Source organism: Nerophis ophidion, linkage group LG19 (genome assembly GCF_033978795.1).
Source record: "Nerophis ophidion isolate RoL-2023_Sa linkage group LG19, RoL_Noph_v1.0, whole genome shotgun sequence".
NCBI classification, from domain to species: Eukaryota; Metazoa; Chordata; class Actinopteri; order Syngnathiformes; family Syngnathidae; genus Nerophis; species Nerophis ophidion.
In genome coordinates this window covers 13,073,485-13,095,738 of record NC_084629.1, presented here as the reverse complement: position 1 = coordinate 13,095,738, position 22,254 = coordinate 13,073,485, and the positions used below count along the sequence as shown (strand labels likewise).

At 38.1% G+C, this 22,254-nt stretch overlaps 1 protein-coding gene across 9 annotated transcripts in view; it reads right to left on the bottom strand.

The window, feature by feature from the left end:
- The window catches only part of myo16 (myosin XVI), a 351,216-nt gene that overhangs the window by 130,468 nt on the left and 198,494 nt on the right, over window positions 1-22,254 (bottom strand). For all 9 annotated transcript variants that reach the window (XM_061879193.1, XM_061879191.1, XM_061879188.1 and 6 more), the window contains 4 exons: window positions 18,697-18,814; window positions 15,822-15,893; window positions 15,602-15,743; window positions 11,166-11,238 (listed from right to left, as the gene is read on the bottom strand). In XM_061879193.1, the coding sequence (XP_061735177.1) occupies window positions 11,166-11,238; window positions 15,602-15,743; window positions 15,822-15,893; window positions 18,697-18,814 (405 nt within the window). The remainder of the gene's footprint in view (window positions 1-11,165; window positions 11,239-15,601; window positions 15,744-15,821; window positions 15,894-18,696; window positions 18,815-22,254) is intronic.

Sequence of the window (22,254 nt, the reverse complement as noted above, 5' to 3'; positions counted from 1 at the left end):
TATACGGCCCTTAATTATCAATCAATCAAAGTTTATTTATATAGCCCTAAATCACAGGTGTCTCAAAGGGCTGCACAAGTGGACGATTCATGAATCGATGGACAAAAGTCCAAATAGCGACGTTAAATAAAGTAATACAGATGGTTCTAAAATATGAAATCAATGATAATGTCCTCTGACTTTGGTTCTAACTACCCATTGGAGAACCAGTAGCTAAGATTCAGTTAACGCAGTGGTTCTTAACCAGGGTTCGATCGAACCCTAGGGGTTCGGTGAGTCGACCTCAGGGTTCGGCGGAGATCAAAACACACCCGACTCTTCGTGTAAATACAAACTTCTCCCTGTTGGCGTATTACGGATACGGCAAAAGCTGATTGATTTGCAGGTGTGTAATTTGTTGTGAGTCTATGCACTGTCTTAGTTTTGTTGTTTGAACAAGGTGATGTTCATGAACGGTTCATTTTGTGCACCAGTAAAAAAAATATGGTAACACTTTAGTATAGGGAACATATTCACCATTATTAGTTGCTTATTAACATTCAAATTAGTAACATATTGGCTCTTAACTAGTCATTAGGTAGTAATTAATGCCTTATTCAGCATGGCCTTATTAGAACCCTAACCCTAACCAAATAACTCTAAATTAGGTCTTTATTACTTAGAATATGTTCCCCTAGTGTCCAAATAACTCTAAATTAAGTCTTTGTAACTTACAATATGTTCCCTATACTAAAGTGTTACCAAAAACATACAACTTTGTCTTGAATTTGAAAAAAAAAAAATTGATGAATGCGCGTATGAAACTGGTGGGGTTCGGTACCTCCAACAAGGTTAAGAACCACTAAGTTAACGTTTTGTGCGGACACACTCGGATGAGAGAGGACAGGAAAAGCTATGCTAGCCTCGGCACTAAGCTAGCTTGAATGTAAAGTAGTGAAACAAGAAAAGAATACATGCGTTGTACATTTCAACAGAAAGCTAATAGGAACTGCGTTGCTAACTCGCTAAGAAGACAACATGTCTCTCAGTCGTAGATATGAATGAGTAGATAGACGACACACGTCTTTGAGCCAAACGATTATGGCGACTAGGGCCAAAGTGTCATAACATTCTTTGGTTATAGAAGGTACAGAAATTACCCCAAATTTTTTTAGGACGACCTAAAATCATCAGCCCGGAGGTTGAGTCTTGGGCGCAGTTGGGTGCTCCAACAGGACAAAGACCCCGAACTAAGGGTGTAACGGTACGTGTATTTTTATTGAACCGTTTCGGTACGGGGGTTTCGGTCCGGTGCATCGAACGAGTTTCCAGACGGACATATTAAGTAGCGTAAAAAATACTCAAAATGCCGGACATTTGAGGCATTTAAGGAACTCTGCACTGGCAGCCCCGCAAAAGAGGACGTATGGTCAGTCGATCCTAGCCCCGATCAGGCTAGGATAGACTGACCATACGTCCTCTTTTCACCGGACATGTCATCTTTTGCGGGGCTGCCAGGGCAGAGTTATTTAAATGCCTCAAATGTCCGGCATTTTGAGTTATGGTTGCGTGTGTTAACAGGGTATGTTCAGGATTAAGAAGGGGTTAAAAACAAGACATTGTGCGCGCAACAGCAGCATTCGTGAGGGAGGGCCAGCGAGCGAGAGAGTTATGATAAACGCGCATGCGTCTCCAGGCTCTGCTTTTTATCCATTGTTTTATTAGATTTAATTTTTCATTATCTATAGCAGGGGTGTCAAAAGTGTGCCCCGGAGGCCATTTGCGGCCCACAGCTCATGTTTTAAAGGCCCACGGCACATTCGAAAAATACTATTAAAATAAACAAAAACATAACAAAAGTGAAATAAAAAAGCATGAAGGTTAAATGTAATTTAGAAAAAGTTGCAATGTTGACTAATAAAACAAAGCTGTTTTTTTTTTCTTTCAAACTGTCATTGCTCAAAACATAATATTAAATCAAAATCAATATTATGAATTATTTACCTATCCAAGGTTCCCATTACTTCACTGTCACGCGTTGCGGCGCACTTACTGCGCGGAGTTGCCATTTCGTGGATGCACAACGACCAGTCAGCAGGATTGCAGGTAAGACTTGTTTTTAATATAATAAAACAAAAGAACACTGACACAAAATGGAAAAATAAAGTGCGTGTCTACGCACGGGAGGCTAATGCTAAACTTAGCTGGAGACAAAAGTACAAAAATATAACGTGCCGACCGCACGCGAAGCTAAAGCGGAACTTAGCACGAGGAAAGACAGAACAGAATACTTAACGTGACTTGTTGCGTGAAGCAAACAATGGACCGAGAGCGAACTAAGGAATCAGGTGGGCTTAAATACACAAATCATATAAGACCGATTTTTTTAATTTTATTTCAATCTTCTATTTTTTTCTCCCATTCCGCCCCCCCCCCCCCCCCCCCCCCCCTTGTTTACCTGTATCTCATCTTTTTTGTAAGGGGCGCTGGAAGCCGGCAGACCCGTCAGCGATCCTGTTCTGTCTCCCTGTAATGTTTGTTTGATCTTGAATGGGATTGTGCTGAAAATTTAAATTTTCCTGAAGAAACTCTTCTGACGGAATAAATAAAGTACTATCCAATCTAATCTAATCTAATCTAATCAGAACACAGGTGCGCCTGACGCCAGAGCAGGTGAATCAAATGGCAAAACCGTGGCGACGAACACAAACAAGGAAATACATAACTGAAGGGATCGGCAAAAACTAGAAATAAACATGATCAAAAACATATCAAAAGGCAAAACCATAAACGATCCGAGTCGCGGATCGTGACATTCACATCAAATATTCCCCTAAGAAAAATATATTTTTGGTGGAAGATTTTGCAAATCTGGTAAATAAATAGCCAAAAAAATTAGATTTTGTTGTTTTCTTACTGTACCGAGAATGAACCAAACCGTGACCTCTAAACTGAGGTACGTACCGAACCAAAATGTTTGTGTACCGTTACACCCCTACCCCAAACACACATCAAAAGTTCAGTTCTGTTTCAGTTTATTTCAAACATGCATACGATACAATGTAAGGCTTCACATATTTCCAGTAGTTTCATTACAGCATGTCCGAAAAGGAGTAGGAAGAAGCAGAGCTTATTTAATCCTACCCATTTTCATATCATAGCAGTTTTATCCCATTTCCTTGTTCTCTAACAGAATAGTGAATAAATAAATAATACACTATAGTAAGTAAACCAATATTACATACATAATCTTTCATCTAAAAACAAAAACAAAAAAAGGGTTCATCGTCATCATTAGTAGGAGTGCCTGTTTCCTGCATTCACACAACCAAGTTTATTTATTGCTGCAGACATGGTTGTTCTTCTGGAAGGTTCTCCTCTCTCTCCACAGAGGAATGCTGTAGCGCTGACTAGGGGTGTAACGGTACGTGTATTTTTATTGAACCGTTTCAGTACGGGGGTTCGGTTCGGTACGAGGGTGTATCAAACGAGTTTGGAAACTAAAGTCTTAACAAGCTGCATTGTAACTGCCTCTGAGCAGTGAGCACCCAGCATTGTCCTGCCCACACAACCATCTAATTGGTTACATACAAAGCCAATCAGCAGTGCGTATTCAGAGCGATGTAACAGCCAATCAGCGGTGCGTATTCAGAGCGCATGTTGTCAGTGCTCCGGCGTCGAGATGAGCAGATATGTGTTTAGCAGGTGAGCAGCTGACATCGTACGCTACCCAAATTAAAGAAAACATTTCCCACTCACAACTATTACAAACATCACTATGAGCCCGTTGACCTTCTAGAAACTTAAACTGCAGCTCAGCTCTCTCATAGATCTGGGTTGAGGTGAACGCTAATTAGCTTTTAGCGTTACATTATCTCCTTTTGCTGTGTGTGTGTGCGTGCGGGTATAATAAAAGTCAACTACAGGCTTCTCAAATGCTGTAATAAATTAAGCATGATGAGTTGACTTGAAACTGTTTAATGTTGCACTTTTTATATGTAGAAGAAAGGTTTTGTCATTTTATTTAATCAAAGCAACAACTTGAAGCAGTTTAATGTGGATTAACGTGGGCAGAATTATTATAGTGTTCCCAATGTTAAAAGGATAAAGCCATTGTTTACAAATTTGGTAAATAAATAACCAAAAAATTGATATCTTGTTGTTTTCTTACTGTACCGAAAATGAACCGAACCGTGACCTCTAAACCGAGGTATGTACCGAACCGAAATGTTTGTGTACCGTTACACCCCTAGCGCTGACAGAGACCTCCCTGATTAGACTAAGATGAATGCAGCGATGTACAGAAACATCCTGGATAAAAACCAATGCCCCATGTCCAATCCAGCGGAACCCGAGAGGTGCTGCAAAGTGGAATGGGCTAAACTACCTAAAAGCAGGCGTGCCAAGCTTGTGGCGTCGTATTCAAAAGGATGCCAAAGGTGAATCAACATAAAAGTGGTAAAGGATTGGCTAAATCAGGCTAGAATTGAGGTTTTAGAATGGCCTTCCCAAAGCCCTGACTTAAACGTGTGGACAATGCTGAAGAAACAAGTCCATGTCAGAAACACCAACACATTTAGCCAATTGTGTCAAGAGGAGTGGTTAAAATTCAACCAGAAGCTTGTGGTTGGCTACCAACCTTGCCTTATTGCAGTGAAACTTGCCAAAGGACATGAAACCAAATATTAGCATTGCTGTATGTATACTTTTGACCCAGCAAATTTGGTCACATTTTCAGTAAACCCATAATAAATTCATAAAAGAACCAAACTTTATGAATGTGTTTTGTGACCAACAAGTATGTGCTCCAATCACTCCATCACAAAAAAAATAAGTTGTAGAAATTATTGGAAACTCAAGACAGCCATGACATTATGTTCTCGTACTTTTGGTTTTATATATGGGACGATTCCATTTTGCAAGGGAGGGTGGGCAACCAGTTGGTTTGTTTGTGTGTACATTAACAGGCTACCATCCGGTTCACGGAAAATAACTGATTGAACGACTTGTTCATACACTATTTTTAATTCTGAAGCACCGTAATTCTTGATTATTCAAACAGACATTTTTATAAAAAATGAAAATAAAAAAAAGGGTTTGTTTCTGGTGTTATTTCCTGGTCCAGAGAGGATTATGTAAGATGACCGGACGGCACCATTTATGATTCTAAGTGGGATCGAATGTCTGTGGCTACTTTTTGGAGGATGTCAGAAGTAACCAACAGATGAACGGGTCCATTTTCCTTTTCTTGGGTCGGGGGACAGTTTTTTTGTGTGTTTAAAACATCAAAACAAATCCTATCATCAGCATTTTGCCTGCTTTTTACTACTTGTTGTTACTTGCCAGCTTTCTCTCGGATTAGACACCATGCATGACACAAGAGGACACCACTACCTTAAAGGCCTACTGAAACCCACTACTACCCACCGCGCAGTCTGATAGTTTATATATCAATGATGAAATATTAACATTGCAACACATGCCAATACGGCCTTTTTAGTTTACTAAATTGCAATTTTAAATTTCCCGGGACTTTTTTCTTGAAAACTTCGCGTAACGATGACGTGTACGCCTGACCTCACGGTCTGTTATGAATATGAGCGCTGCGCACACACACAGCTAAAAGTCGTCTGCTTTAACGGCATAATTACACAGTATTTTGCAGATCTGTGTTGCAGAATTTTTTTCAATTTGTTCAATTAATATTGGAGAAGTCAAAGTAGAAAGACGGAGTTGGGAAGCTTAAGCCTTTAGCCACACAAACACAAGGTGATTCCTTGTTTAAAATTCACAGGAGGTGAAACTTTAGTATGGATCACAGCGGACATGGATCCCGACTACATGTCAACCAGCAGGTTTCGGTGAGAAAATAGTGGTTTAAAAGTCGCTTCTTACCGGATATCAGCTAAGTTTGTGCCGTCCATTAGAGATGCGCGGTTTAAGGTCTCATTCGCGGAGTCCGCGGATAAACCGAGGGTCGGGCGGGTAATATGACAAAAAAATTTATTTTATTTAGATTCGGGCAGGTGGCGGTTGAACCATTTGGAAATATTTGATATACATGGTTCAGGGATCGGTATCCTTTACCATTCAAAGAGCCATTTAGAACCCGTGTCACAAAGCGAAGAAGACATTAGGAGACACAAACATTCTCTAGAATGACTGCCGGCAGTCACCCAGTTAATAAGTATTAGAGCGTGCTATGAAGCCATTGGCTTTGTCACCTACAGCATGTACGATCTGTTTGTCAGTCCAGCAACATGTTGTGTGTGGCTTCCGCAGACACACGCACACGACTGCAAGGCATACTGGGTGACACAGAGTACACTAATGGTTGTGATATAAACAATTTTAACACTCTTAGTAATATGCGCCACGCTGCGAAGCCACACCAAACAAGAACGACAAACACATTTCGGGAGAACATCCTCCCAGTAACACAACATAAACGCAAGACAACAAATACCCAGAATCCTTTGCATCCATGACACATCCTGACTATTTTATACAACCCGCTAGCAGCAAACCCCGCCACCCCCCACCCCCCCATGCGTCGGTAAGGTGGGTGGGGTTGGGGGTGCGGGGGTGTAAAATATATTCAGGAAGTGTCACAGATGCAAATGATTCTGGGTATTTGTTGTGTTGCGTTTATGTTGTGTTACTGTGAGGATGTTCTCCCGAAATGTGTTTGTCATTCTTGTTTGGTGTGGCTTCACAGCGTGGCACATATTAGTAAGAGTGTTAAAATTGTTTATATCACTACCATCAGTGTACTCTGTATCACCCAGTATGCCTTGCAGTCTTGTACGTGTGATTGCGGAAGCTGCATACAACATGTTGCTGGACTAACAATCGGTTTGTACATGTTGTTGAAGGTGTCTAAGGCAATGGCTTCACAGCACGCCCTTATTCTTGTCATCAGGATGATATTCGAGAGAACGTTAGCGGCTCCCATCGTCTTCTTTACACCGTGAAACGGGTTTAAATAGCTCTTTGGGTGGTAAAGGTGGCCGACCTCTGATGTATTTCAACGGGCGGGCGGTTGCGGTTTTGATAAAATGTTGGTTCGGGTGGACGGCGGGTTGATGACGACTTTGGTGTTGCGGATGATATAATTGCCTATCCGCGCATCTCTACCGTCCATACAGCTGCCGTCGACTCCCCTGAGACACTGCGCGTCAACACCCGGCCGTGGACGTACACTTCCGACTATCAGGTACAGTTAAACTCACTAAATCACTAGCAACACAATAGAAAGATAAGGGATTTCCCAGAATTATCCTAGTAAATGTCTCTAAAATGCAACGCGATTGCAATCGCGTTTAGTTTTTTTTTTAGTTTTTTTTTCTAGTCCGTCGCTATCAATATCCTCAAACACGAATCTTTCATCCTCGCTCAAATTAATGGGGAAATTGTCGTTTTCTCGGTCTGAATAGCTGTTTTTGTTGGAGGCTCTCATTAAAATCAATGTGAATATATGAGGAGCCATCAACATGTGACGTCATCGTCTGCGACTTCCGGTAGAGGCAGGGCTTTTCTTTTAGCACCGAAAGCTGCAAACTTTATCGTGGACGTTCTCTACTAAATCCTTTCAGCAAAAATATGGCAATATCGCGAAATGATCAAGTATGACACATAGAATGGACCTGCTATTCCTGTTTAAATAAGAACATCTCATTTCAGTAGGCCTTTAAAGCCACACACACGCACAGTCAATTATATACTGTAGATCTCTCTAGCTCCTCCAATGCAGCAGCGTGTTGACGGTGCATGCTAAAATGAGCACCTGGCATGTTTACAGCACCAATGATAGAAGGGCACATACTGTACTCTCCGTACAAATCACACACACAAACACACACACACACCTCACGGAAGAAACAATGGGAGTGCACTTGTTGATCTGCTGGAGTACACGCCAACACGGAGTAAGAGCAGACGCAGTCATAGCTAGAATAGTTTGCAGACATGCTGAGAAGATAATTAAAACTTAGCACATTTAGTCTTCACAGTTATGTCTGGGTTGACTTGTTTACAGTCGGCACGTGTGGTTTCGCCTTTTTGTCCCCCAACTACAAAATATAAATGTTTTTTGTTTTTTTAAATGCAGTATATTTTATGTATAGAAAAAAAAAACCTTCAAAATACTACAAAACAGAATAAAAAAAAACATAATTATTTTATACTATACATACTTCATACAATGTAAAATATATTGTAATATGTATTATATACATATGAATAATATAACATGTTTATTTTAATCTAAAATAATGTTTTTATTTTTTTAAATGCAAACAACTAGTATAAAATATGGGTGACACTTTAGTATGAGGAACATATACTAAGTAACAGAGCTTATTTGGACACGAGGGCAGTGGTTCTCAAATGGGGGTACACGTACCCCTGGGGGGTACTTGAAGGTATACCAAGGGGTACGTGAGATTTTTTTTAAATATATTCTAAAAATAGCAACAATTAAAAAATCCTTTATAAATATATTTATTGAATAATACTTTAACAAAATATGAATGTAAGTTCATGAACTGTGAAAAGAAATGCAACAATGCAATATTCAGTGTTGACAGCGAGATTATTGATGTTAAAGATTTATTTTTTTGTGAAGAAATGTTTAGAATTAAGTTTACGACTCCAGATGGATCTCTATTACAATCCCCAAAGAGGGCACTTTAAGTTGATGATTACTTCAATGTGTCGAAATCTTTATTTATAATTGAATCACTTGTTTATTTTTCAACAAGTTTTATTTTATTTGTATATCTTTTTTTCCAAATAGTTCAAGAAAGACCACTACAAATGAGCAATATTTTGCACTGTTATACAATTTAATAAATCAGAAACTGATGACATAGTGCTGTATTTTACTTCTTTAACTCTTTTTTTTCAACCAAAAATGCTTCGCTCTGATTAGGGGGTACTTGAATTAAAAAAATGTTCACAGCGGGTACATCACTGAAAAAAGGTTGAGAACCACTGCACTAAGGGTTCGAGTTAGGGATACTAATAAGCAATAATTCAGAGGTTATTGAGGGAAGACTCTTAGTTAATGGCTTACTGGTTCTATAATAAGGCCATGCAGAATAAGGCATTAATAAGTACTTACTAATCAATCAATAAATCAATGTTTACTTATATAGTCCTAAATCACTAGTGTCTCAAAGGGCTGCACAAACCACTACGACATCCTCGGTAGGCCCACATAAGGGCAAGGAAAACTCACACCCAGTGGGACGTCGGTGACAATAATGACCCAGTGGGATGTCGGTGACAATGACTATGACTAATTATGAGCCAATATGTTACTAATTTGTATGTTAATAAGCAACTAATAAATGGTGTATATGTTCCCCATTCTAAAGTGTTACCAAAATAGGCAAAATACAACAATTATATGTTTACATGTTGTGTTATTCTTATATCATACATAATATATACTTTCAGATCCAACATAATAGAAAATAAAAAAGTATAGTATAATATGAAGTATCCATCCATCCATTTTCTACCGCTTATTCCCTTTCGGGGTCGCGGGGGGCGCTGGCGCCTATCTCAGCTACAATCGGGCGGAAGGCGGGGTACACCCTGGACAAGTTGCCACCTCATCGCAGGGCCAACACAGATAGACAGACAACATTCACACTCACATTCACACACTAGGGCCAATTTAGTGTTGCCAATCAACCTATCCCCAGGTGCATGTCTTTGGAAGTGGGAGGAAGCCGGAGTACCCGGAGGGAACCCACGCATTCACGGGAAGAACATGCAAACTCCACACAGAAAGATCCCGAGCCTGGATTTGAACCCAGGACTGCAGGACCTTCGTATTGTGAGGTAGACGCACTAACCCCTCTGCCACCGTGAAGTATGTTATATATAATATGTTTTAGATAGTATATTTCTTCACATAAAATAGTATGTAATGTATTATCTAAACATTTCATTACATGCTTTATTTAACATATATTTTTATTTGTACTACACTTTATAGAACTGGTACTTAAACTTCTTTCACCAAGTAACACCCCAGAAAAAAACTTCGCTCTCCAAGTACCACCCTAATGACCAACATTAAAACACGGTAGCCTAGTAGGCCTAGGAATTCACTACAAACAAGGTAGATGTTTTATTTAACAAGTATACTAAATAGTTTTGACCACTATAACAGTAAAATTGGTTTGAGCAGTAATACCGTCTTTAAACACAGGAAAATAAAACACTGCACTTCAATCCAGTGATTCTTTGGCGTACAACTTGATGTACCCCATGTACCACAGTTTGAGAATGACTGCTTTGTAAAATCAAAATGTATACAAAACAAAATGTGATGTAATGCACTACTTTGTTTGTATTATTTATAAAATAAAAAAGCAAATAGCTAAAGTAAAATATTAAGTACAACAATATTGGTTATTTCACATACTTTTATTTTGCATCATACAATCAAAATCAAACAAAATTTCTAAATAACATTTATTTAAAATCTAATGTAGTATTTAAAAATGTTTAGTACAAAACCAATTATTTCTATTACACATCAACAAAGTAAAAATAAAAGAATAAAATAAAATAGAAAAAAAAAAAAATTATATATATATATATATATATATATATATATATATATACGTACATATATATATACATAGTTTAAAATTGTGTAACTGTAATAAGTGCAAATACTTATAAATTGTTATTTCTAGCAATGTTTCTTTATTTTGTAGATTGAATGTCCTTGATTTTAACTATTAAGGACATTAATTCACATAATGACTGTTATATAATCTCACCAACTGTATGTGTCAGTGTACCCACTAGCAAGTAGTTTTTATTTTAGAATTCCTGCTTTTAAAGTCTTAATTGCTCAACCGATGGGAAAAATAAACACAAAAACAAAGAATGATGAAGTGTTCCTTTAAGATCGTCTACGGCCTGACACAGTACAGTACATTGTGCTTATTTACACATTCATGAGCGTTTTGCTGCCATTCTGAGTCGAAAACAAACACAAACACACAACACAGACACAATTGTGGAAACCATTGAGGTTGACGGGTGATTTGAGGACGAGTGAACGTCACACCAAGTCCACCACAGACGTGACATTATCCATTGTGATCGTAGACAATCGAATAGTCATTGACAAGAAAGAATAATTATGTTTGTCTGACCTGCTCAAATGAATTCTTCTGAAACTCTTCAAAACCAAAGATGTCCAGGATTGCAATTTCTAAGGAAGGGTCCCTGCAAGAAATAGGAATAAAGAAGAAACACGTCAACATATTTGCTGTGCTCATGGGATCGAGTTTTGCATTTTGTTCCCGAAAATGGAGTGAACCCTAACATTGAAACCGAGGTATGTATAGAATCGTGTTCACAGCTTAGACTGCTAGTGGTGACAAATATTCAACATTTTTTTTTGCATATTTACACAAAACAACATTCCAAAAGCTGCCTGTGGTAAAAGTTCATCACAACAACACCGAAAAGCTCCCTTTATTTGCATGTTGTACACACACTAAGGCAGGGTCAGGAACCTTTTTAGTTGAGAGAGCCATGAAAGCCAAATATTTCAAAATATATTTCCGTGAGAGCCGTATAATATTTTTAAAACACTGAATACAACTAAATGCGTGCATTTTTAAGTAAGACCTGTCATGTCTTTGTGATCATGTTCTGTTTAGTTATGTTCTGTTTTGTTTTTGACTCCATTAGTTCCTGTTTTTGCACACCCTGGTTTGTTTTTGTTTCCATGACTACCAATCAGTTCACCTGTTTTCAGGACTAACACACCTGATTTACTTGATCTCATGTACCTGTTGTCAATCACCACGTCACCATTTAAGCCTGCAGTTGCCAGGCAGTCAGCCTGGCGACATCACCTTCTACTCACCCTCTATCACCTCCTGCACACGTATGTCATCCATGCCGATGATCGATGCTCTTTCTCGGTCCAAGTAAGTTTTTCATGCCATAGTTTTATTTTATGTTCATAGTTCTCCCAATTGTGCAAATTTTAGTTTTTTTAGCCAAGTTTTTAACCTCCACTGAGAGCGCCTTTTGTTTATACCCTTTGTTTTTGTAATATTTTTGAGTTAAGATTAAAGATGTCATTACCTTCACGCCATGTCCATTCCAATCGCTTTGCTCCACGGGAAAACAAACCACACCATAGTCCAGGTCTTGACAAGACCAACATTTTTAGAGTATAATAAGTCTCTTATTCTTTTTAATAACATTGTTATTCTAAATGTAATCAATAATAAATATAATACTTCTAACCATTAATGCAACATCTTGGACAGGTGCAATGGAAAAAGGATGGTTTGATTAAAATGCATGAGAATGTTTTATAATTTGAACGTTATTTTTAACACTGTGATTACCAGCGTAACTATTAAGTACTTATCGTGTTAAGCAATGTCAGTTAAGACTTATCTGAGAACTTATCTCTAGAACCATAGGTTCCCGACCCCTGCACTATGGCAAACATCTCCTTAAACTTTGGTCGTGTCCTCCATTCAGCGCCTTGATTTGCATTTTCCATTTCATCATGAAGCGTACATGCCGGCTGTTGTGCGCAATTCAAAGTATTCCAAACGGCCGCCGCTAACAGTTAAAAATGTGAAAAGGTAAAATATGCGCCTTGAGGCACTTTTCCAACAAGGCAACCCCCCCGGCCTTGATGTGGGACAGACCTATTTTCAAGGCTGCTCTTTTCGTTTTTTCTGGTGGCAAGATAATTTAACAGCAATCCAATTAAGTTCATTCAGAGATAAAGAAAAAGTACAAAACATTTCGAAAAAAAAGATGTGTTTAAACCAGGTGTATCAAAGTCAAGGCCCGCGGGCCATATCCGGCCCGCAAATGACTGCTCTATGGCCCCCGGGATTATATTTGATTAGTGCTGGAACTGGCCCACAGGCCTCAGCCGCCTGCTGCTGTTTTGCACGCACCAATACTCTATCAGTGTTGGGGCTAGGATTTTTCAAAATGAGGTCCCAGGGACCCCATCAAGTCATACTTAGACTTCCTTTTTATTGTCATTCAAATTTGAACTTTACAGTACAGATAAGAATGAAATTGCCATGCATTATTTCATGGTAGGGCAGGATAAAATTGCAGTAAGGTGCAGATATAAATAAATAGATTAATGTACAGATAAATATATTTCACTTTTGCATATGCATCCACGATTATGGATGTATGTTATATTGTCTTTATAATGGGGTGGTACAGTACATTTTTGGGGCCCCATTTTGATAAATGTATGCATTATCCTGCTATATCTCACATTCTATATTGTGTTCTGAAAAAAGGTTATCATAAACGTTAAAGTAAAAAAAACAATACAAAAGAAAACAATTTTTTATGCCTATGTAATTGTATTCACTTTTTTCTTTCCTTCATGGATCTAAACTTTACCGCCGCCGGTATTTTTTCCTATATTTTAATTTTAATATTTTCAAAATGTGTTTGTTCTATTTTTGGCCAAAGTAAGACAAAGAAAAAAATCTGAAGTTGTCTTTATCTTTTAGTTTTAATGCAATGATTTTAATAGTCCGGCTCGCGTGTGCACAGATTTTCCTTCATGTGGCCCCTGAGCTAAAAATTAGTTTGACACCCCTGGTTTAAATAAATAGGTAAATAATCAATAAATAAAAATATTAAAATAAATAGAAAATAATCTAAAATGAAGAACAAGATTATAAATAAAATAATAACTATTATATTATAAATCAGGGATCACCAGGTAGCCCGTAAGGACCAGATGAGTCGCCCGCTGGCCTGTTCTAAAAATAGCTCAAATAGCAGCACTTACCAGTGAGCTGGCTGTATTTTTTCAATTGTATTTATTTACTAGCAAGCTGGTCTCGCTTTGCTCGACATTTTTTATTCTAAGAGAGACAAAACTCAAATAGAATTTGAAAATCCAAGAAAATATTTTAAAGACTTGGTCTTCACTTGTTTAAATAAATTCATTTATTTTTTGACTTTGCTCCTTATAACTTTCAGAAAGACAATTTTAGAGAAAAAATACAACCTTAAAAATGATTTTAGGATTTTTAAACACCTATACCTTTTTACCTTTTAAATTCCTTCCTCTTCTTTCATGACAATTTAAATCAATGTTCAAGTAAATGTATTTTTTTATTGTAAAGAATAATAAATACTTTTTTATTTAATTCTTCATTTTAGCTTCTGTTTTTTCGACGAAGGATATTTGTGAAATATTTATTCAAACTTATTATGATTAAAATAAAAAAAAAAATATTCTGGCAAATCTAAAAAAATCTGTAGAATCAAATTTAAATCTTATTTCAAAGTCTTTTGAATTTTTTAAACATTTTTGTTCTGGAAAATCTAGAAGAAATCACGATTTGTCTTAGAAATATAGCTTGGTCCAATTTGTTATATGTTCTAACAAAGTCTGTAATTTCACCCCCTTAACATGCTTCAAAACTCACCAAATTTAGCACACACATCAGGACTTTTTTTTTTTTTTTTTTTTTCCCTTGGCCTCAGTCTGCACCCCCTCTCCAGGGCCCAGGCTAACACCGATTTTTTTAAATTTTATTTTAATCTTCTATTTCCCCCCCCCCTTGTATACCTGTATCTCATCTTTTTTTTGTAAGGGGCGCTGGAAGCCGGCAGACCCGTCAGCGATCCTGTTCCGTCTCCCTTTAATGTTTGTCTGATCTTGAATGGGATTGTGCTGAAAATTGTAATTTTCCTGAAGGAACTCTCCTGACGGAATAAATAAAGTACTATCTAATCTATCTAATCTAATTTGATTTTAACCTATTTAAAACATGTCATCAAAAATCTATATTTATTAGGAGAAACCCTTAAGATGATCAGTGTTTCCAAAAAGATAAATATCATTATAATTAATAATAACATAGAGTTAAAGGTAAATTGAGCAAATGGCTATTTCTGGCAATTTATTTAAGTGTGTATCAAACTGGTAGCCCTTCGCATTAATCAGTACCCAAGAAGTAGCTCTTGGTTTCAAAAAGGTTGGTGACGCCTGTTATAAATTATACATACATAATATAATAATAATTGATAGATTAACACATTTTACTGCACAATATATTGTCCCACATTTTACTGCCGATAAACATTTTTATTTTTATTTTTTTTAGACCAATTCAAGCACTAATGTAATCATTATATATAATGCAAGTAACCCTTTCAAACGCAATAAACTTTTATTTTTCATAAACATTTGTTACCATTCTAATTAGAAGGTAAATACCTTAATTAACTTAAGTATACAAACAAAACATACAAAAAAAATTGACTTTAAATAAATATTGAAACACAAAGTGCAGTTTTTACCCAGATGGAAAAACTGGTTCGGGTAATCACTTTCCCAAAAACTTGGCATGGCAATGTTATCAGACAGTTAGGTTCTGGGCCTTCTTGTTGTTCACTCTGTGACAGGGCGAGGCGTTGGCCTGAGCGCCAATTGTCGCGGCCCACATTCTGACATAATGATTTTGTAACAGAGATAATTCCGAGCGTGTTAAAACAATGACAGCTGTTAGACACGTAAGCGTTACGGTTGAGTAAAACCATTAAGTCAAAACAGCCTCCATACCCCACGCTGTCATCCTGTCCTTGCAGGTAGTCATTGATGCAGTTGACCAGGTGGCTGAAGAGTCTCCCATAGATGGACTTGGCTAGATGGTCTCTGCACTGCTGGGCCATCTCCACCGTGTGGCGCCGAGTGATCACATCACCTGACACAAAAACAAAGTTGCTGACAAAACTTAATGCCACGTTACACATACTTACTGCGAGAGACAGGTGTAAAGTACCTCTGAAGTATTGGACGTCTGAGGTGAGTGCGGCGCTTAGGTCACTGCAAGACACCTGCAACAGTCCCGCCACTGTAGGAACGATAAAGATGAAAACATCTTGATATGCCACACCTGTGAGGTGGGATGGATTATCTTGGCAAAGAAGCAATGCTCACTAACACAGATTTAGATACTCTTTCAAATGTTCTTGCAATCAAACAATATTTTCTGTATTATTTAGATGGAATCTACCTTACATTTTTCATGAGAGATGTCCAATAATATGGGACTGCCGATATTATCGGCCGATAAATGCTTTAAAATGTAATGTCGGAAATTATCGGTTTCAAAATTAGCGGTATCTGTAAAATTCATGACTTTTTAACATGCCGCTGTGTACACGGACATCATAGGGAGAAGTACAGAGCGTCAATAAACCTTAAAGGCACTGCCTTTGCGTGCCAGCCCAGTCACATAATATCTACGGCGTTTCACATACACAAGTGAATGCAACGCATACTTGGTCAACAGCCATACAGGTCACACTTAGGGTGGCCATATAAACAACTTTAACACTGTTACAAATATGCGCCACACTGTGAACCCACACCAAACAAGAATGACAAACACATTTCGGGAGAACATCCTCACTGTAACACAACATAAACACAACATAACAAATACTCAAAATCCCATGCAGCGCTAACTCTTCCGGGCTACACCCGGCTACCACCAAGGTTTGGTAGTGGGGGCGTATATTGTAATACATGGGATTCTGCGTATTTTTTCTTCCCAACCCTGCCCACCTCAACCTCCTCATGCTCTCTCAGAGAGAGCTTGTCCTAAATTCCAAGCTGCTGTTTTGAGGCATGTTCAAACAAATAATGCACTTTGTGACTTCAATAATAAATATGGCAGTGTTATGTTGGCATTTTTTTCCATAACTTGAGTTGACTTATTTAGGAAAACCTTGTTACATTGTTAAATGCATCCAGCGGGGCATCATAACAAAATTAGGCATAATAATGTGTTAATTCCACGACTGTATATATCGGTATCGGTTGATATCGGTATTGATAATTTAGCGTTGGACAAAATCGGAATATCGAATATCGGCAAAAAGCCATTATCGGACCCTTATAATCCGGTGCGCCTTATGGTCTGGAAAATACGGTACACAGTTTTTATTTAATGAACGCTACAGTTGACCATTGGAGTGATTCATTCACTTTATATTACTTTCTATGGGACACATTTGATGCAATCATTTTTGAGGCAGCAATAAAATGTAATAATTTTCAGGAACGTTCTGCAACCTTCAATTGTTAAAGAGGACAACAGAAACAGAATATAACTTTAATTAGGTTAAAGTTACTTAAAGGCCTACTGAAACCCACTACTACCGACCACGCAGTCTGATAGTTTATACATCAATGATGAAATATTAACATTGCCAATACGGCCGGTTTAGTTTGCTAAATTAAAATTTTAAATTTCCCGCGGAGTTTCCTGTTGAAAACGTCGCGGAATGATGACGCGTATGATGATGCATGTTTGTGACGTTATTGGTTGGAGGGTACATATTAGCTCAGCACCACTTGCAGCTAAAAGTCGGCTCTTTTCATTGCGCAATTACACAGTATCTTGGACATCTTTGTTGCTGAATTTTTTGCAATTTGTTCAATTAATAATGGAGAAGTCAAAGTAGAAAGATGGAGGTGGGAAGCTTTAGCCTTTAGCCACACAAACACACGGTGTTTCCTTGTTTAAAATTCCCAGAGGTGAAGCTTTACTATGGATCAGAGCGGTCAAGCGAACATGGTTCCCAACCACTTGTCAAACGGCAGGTTTCGTTGAGAAAATTGTGGTAAAAAGTCGCCTCTTACCGGAGATCAGCAGAGCGACTTCCCTCAGAGACTGGTGTCAACACACCCGTGGACACACCCCTCCGACTATCAGGTACTATTTAATCTCACTAAAACACTAGCAACACAATAGAAAGATAAGGGATTTTCCAGAATTATCCTAGTAAGTGTGTCTAAAAACATCTGAATCGCTCCCAATTCAATCGCCTTTTTTTAAAAATAACTTTATTTCTTTTTTTTCTAGTCCTTCACTATCAATATCCTCATCCACAAATCTTTCATCCTCGCTCAATTAATGGGGAAATTGTCGCTTTCTCGGTCCGAATAGCTCTTGATGCTGGAGGCTCACATTATAAACAATGTGAGGATGTGAAGCGACCACACACCGGTGACGTCATCGTCTGCTACTTCCGGTAAAGGCAAGGCTTTTTTATTAGCGACCAAAAGTTGCAAACTTTATCGTGGATGTTCTCTATTCCTAAATCCTTTCAGCAAAAATATGGCAATATCGCGAAATGATCAAGTATGACACATAGAATGGACCTGCTATCCCCGTTTAAGTAAGAACATCTCATTTCAGTAGGCCTTTAAAGTAACTCTTCATCAATCCACACTGAGATGACTTTAAACATGACCAATAGAGCTGAGTGTGTGTGTGTGTGTGTGTGCGTGACATCATGCTGACATCATTTATGCCTCCCTCCGTTAAATCGATCGCTGTCAGGAAAACTCATCAGTGGATTTCTGAGCAGAGCCCAAAGTCATAGTATAATTCTTTGCTGACCTCACAGCTTCCTGACGTCATCCGCCTGCTAGGGCGTTGATGTCATTTTTTTTTTTAACTACCCGCCAAGAGGTCAGGGGTTGCCCAGTCACCAACGGGAAACGAGCGCTTTTGGAGGAATAATTATCAGGGTGCAATGCAACTTTGAAGGAGGCAAGTAAACATGGGAGGGGGGGGGGGGGGGGGGGGGGGGGGGGGGGGGGTGGGGCTCCAGACATGTGGAGGCGGGAGACGGGGTACGCACCTCTCTCCAGCAACTGCGGGTCAGCAGGAATGGTGCTTTCAGCGTCAGTCAGGGCCAAGAAACGCAGGTCCCCAATGTGGAGCACGGCGGAGAGCAGTGTAAACAAGGAATCCACTTCCTGTTTGGAAACAGTATTGATACAGGTGTTGTAAACTTTACATTTGCAGAGGTACCTTGATTTTAGATGAAGATTTTCACCAAAACACTGTCTCAGTTTTTTTATATCTTCAAAAATGTTACTCCAGAAATAAAAATGATTATTTATGTTCCGATACGTTCCACTGTATGATAACCAAAATACTCAGTCATGGCGCAGTATTGTTAACTGATACTTCTGTTTCGAGTCGCAACGTTCAATGTCGAGCACGTGGTTGGATTTTTGCATCGGTGACATTATCGCGCAATGTAGTCGGTTGCAAAATAAAAAATAACGTGGACGCCCTTTGGAGAGACCCTCACTTTTTCACCATTCATGACATGTCTACCCTTCTTCCTCCCTCTTTCCTCCATTCACACACTCCTCTTCCTCTGTGTCCTCTAGTGGAGGGCACTTAATAAATATACCCCATTAGCCAGTGATCTGGATCTCGGAGGGCCGGGATGTTTGAATTTTACGTTGTGTGTGTGTGTGATATTTTTTTTTAAACCTGTGTCAATACCTGTGCGGCTTATCTTCATTCCAATCAATGTCTGTCCTTAATTAAATGTGCACATTTGACCCTTGCGTTGGCCTTTATCTAGAAGTTACTGTATCGCCATGCGATGACAATAATAATGTCAGATAGGTATTATTTACCTAACAATATGTTTAGGATCTGTTTGTGTGTGTGTGTGTGTGTGTGAGAGAGGCACAGCCTGGTGACAAAATGCCTGTATTGCATGCAATAGATAGAGCTAATTTGAATCGGTATGTATAATAATCAGTGTTGACACTAAATATTAATATATAAATAAATATATATATATATATATATATATATATATATACACAGTGGGGCAAAAAAGTATTTAGTCAGCCACCGATTGTGCAAGTTCTCCCACTTAAAATGATGACAGAGGTCTGTAATTTTCATCATAGGTACACTTCAACTGTGAGAGACAGAATGTGAAAAAAAAATCCAGGAATTCACATTGTAGGAATTTTAAAGAATTTATTTGTAAATTATGGTGGAAAATAAGTATTTGGTCAAACATTCAAAGCTCTCACTGATGGAAGGAGGTTTTAGCTCAAAATCTCATGATACATGGCCCCATTCATTCTTTCCTTAACACGGATCAATCGTCCTGTCCCCTTAGCAGAAAAACAGCCCCAGAGCATGATGTTTCCACCCCCATGCTTAACAGTAGGTGTGGTGTTTTTGGATGCAACTCTGTATTCTTCTTCCTCCAAACACGACGAGTTGAGTTTATACCAAAATGGATACATGGATGATACAGCAGAGGATTGGGAGAATGTCATGTGGTCAGATGAAACCAAAATAGAACTTTTTGGTATAAACTCAACTCGTCGTGTTTGGAGGAAGAAGAATACTGAGTTGCATCCCAAGAACACCATATCTACTGTGAAGCATGGGGGTGGAAACATCATGCTTTGGGGCTGTTTTTTCTGCTAAGGGGACAGGACGATTGATCCGTGTTAAGGAAAGAATGAATGGGGCCATGTATTGTGAGATTTTGAGCCAAAACCTCCTTCCACCAGTGACAGCTTTGAATGGTTGACCAAATACTTATTTTCCACCATAATTTACAAATAAATTCTTTAAAATTCCTAAAATGTGAATTCCTGGATTTTTTTTTCATATTCTGTCTCTCACAGTTAAAGTGTACCTATGATGAAAATTACAGACCTCTGTCATCATTTTAAGTGGGAGAACTTGCACAATCGGTGGCGGTGGCTGACTAAATACTTTTTTGCCCCACGGTATTTATTATATATATATATATATATATATATATATATATATATATATATTTATATATATATATATATATATTTATTATTATTATTATTTTTTTTTCATTCAAAAACATCGAACATTTTGCCTTCATATTTATTGATGCTGTCAAATAAAATATGTATATTTACATGGGTATTATTCAATATGTTATCCTAAAAGGTATACATTATAAATATCATTATTATTATTTAATCTGCATATTATATATTAGTTATAAACCTTTGTGTTTTTTTTTAAAACATAATTTTATTATTTAGGACTACCGTATTTTCCTGACTATAAGGCACACTTAAAATATTTTTTTCCCCTCAAAACTCGGCAGTGCTCCTTATAACCCGGTGCGCCTAATATACTGTAAGGAATATGTTTGGTTGAGCCTACCCACCTCGAAGCAATTTTATTTGGTACATTATTTAATGAGAAGTGGGACCAGTAGATGGCAGTCAAACATAAGCGATAAGTGTAGTCTGCACCGTTTGATGTACTTCAACATTTTTAGTAGTATTATTATGGTGTGTGTATAAGGTAAGACATTACCTAGCGTTTTGTTTGGCAATATTGTTTTCTTACCTTCTAGTACCTGCTGATCTGCATTTGGATCTGCATTAATCCTGAAAAATTGCGCGTCTCCGACTTTGTAAATAGCTGTAGTCGATAGGCTTCTTTTTTTTCTCTATCTTCTTGTTGTGGGACATTCATCTTTCGCTGTTGCCATTTCTAATACTAAGTAGTGTAAAGTTCTTACTTATATCTGTCAGTAAACTCACCATAAAAGCGCTAAAACATACCGGTGTAGTGAGTTTACATTATTCACCCAAGGAACTTATTAGAGAGTTGGGGTCGAACGTTTTTTTCACAAGACACATTTCCGGCCGTGTTGTTGTTTCCGGATGAGAAGATGCTGCTCTGTTATTGATTGACGTGAAGTCTGAATGTCATTAAAACAGATAGCTCCATCTATTGACACTTCTTCCACTCCCATCCTTGCACGCTACATCGCTACAACAAAGATGGCGTGGATAGGACGCTGCTGAAGGTGAGCCACGTAAATAAGACCGCCCACAAAACGGCGCATCCGGAAGAGACTGTCAGAAAGCGGCTTTGAAGATGGTCTGTAAAACATAATCCCTGCAACATTTTGACCAAAGAACGTGTTATGTCGAACACAAGGATTTTTTTTCCATTTAGAAAGAAAATAATTATAAAATGACCCCTTTAATGCACCCTATGATCCAGTGTGCCTAATACAAACCCTGTTTCCATATGAGTTGGGAAATTGTGTTGTATGTAAATATAAACGGAATAGAATGATTTGCAAATAATTTTCAACCCATATTCAGTTGAATATGCTACAAAGACAACATATTTGATGTTCAAACTGATAACCATTTTTTTTTTTGCAATCAATCATTACCTTTAGAATTTGATGCCACAACACGTGACAAAGACGTTGGGAAAGGTGGCATTAAATACTGATAAAGTTGAGGAATGCTCATCAAACACTTATTTGGAACATCCCACAGGTGTGCAGGCTAATTGGGAACAGGTGGGTGCCATGATTGGGTATAAAAACAGCTTCCCAAAAAATGCTCAGTCTTTC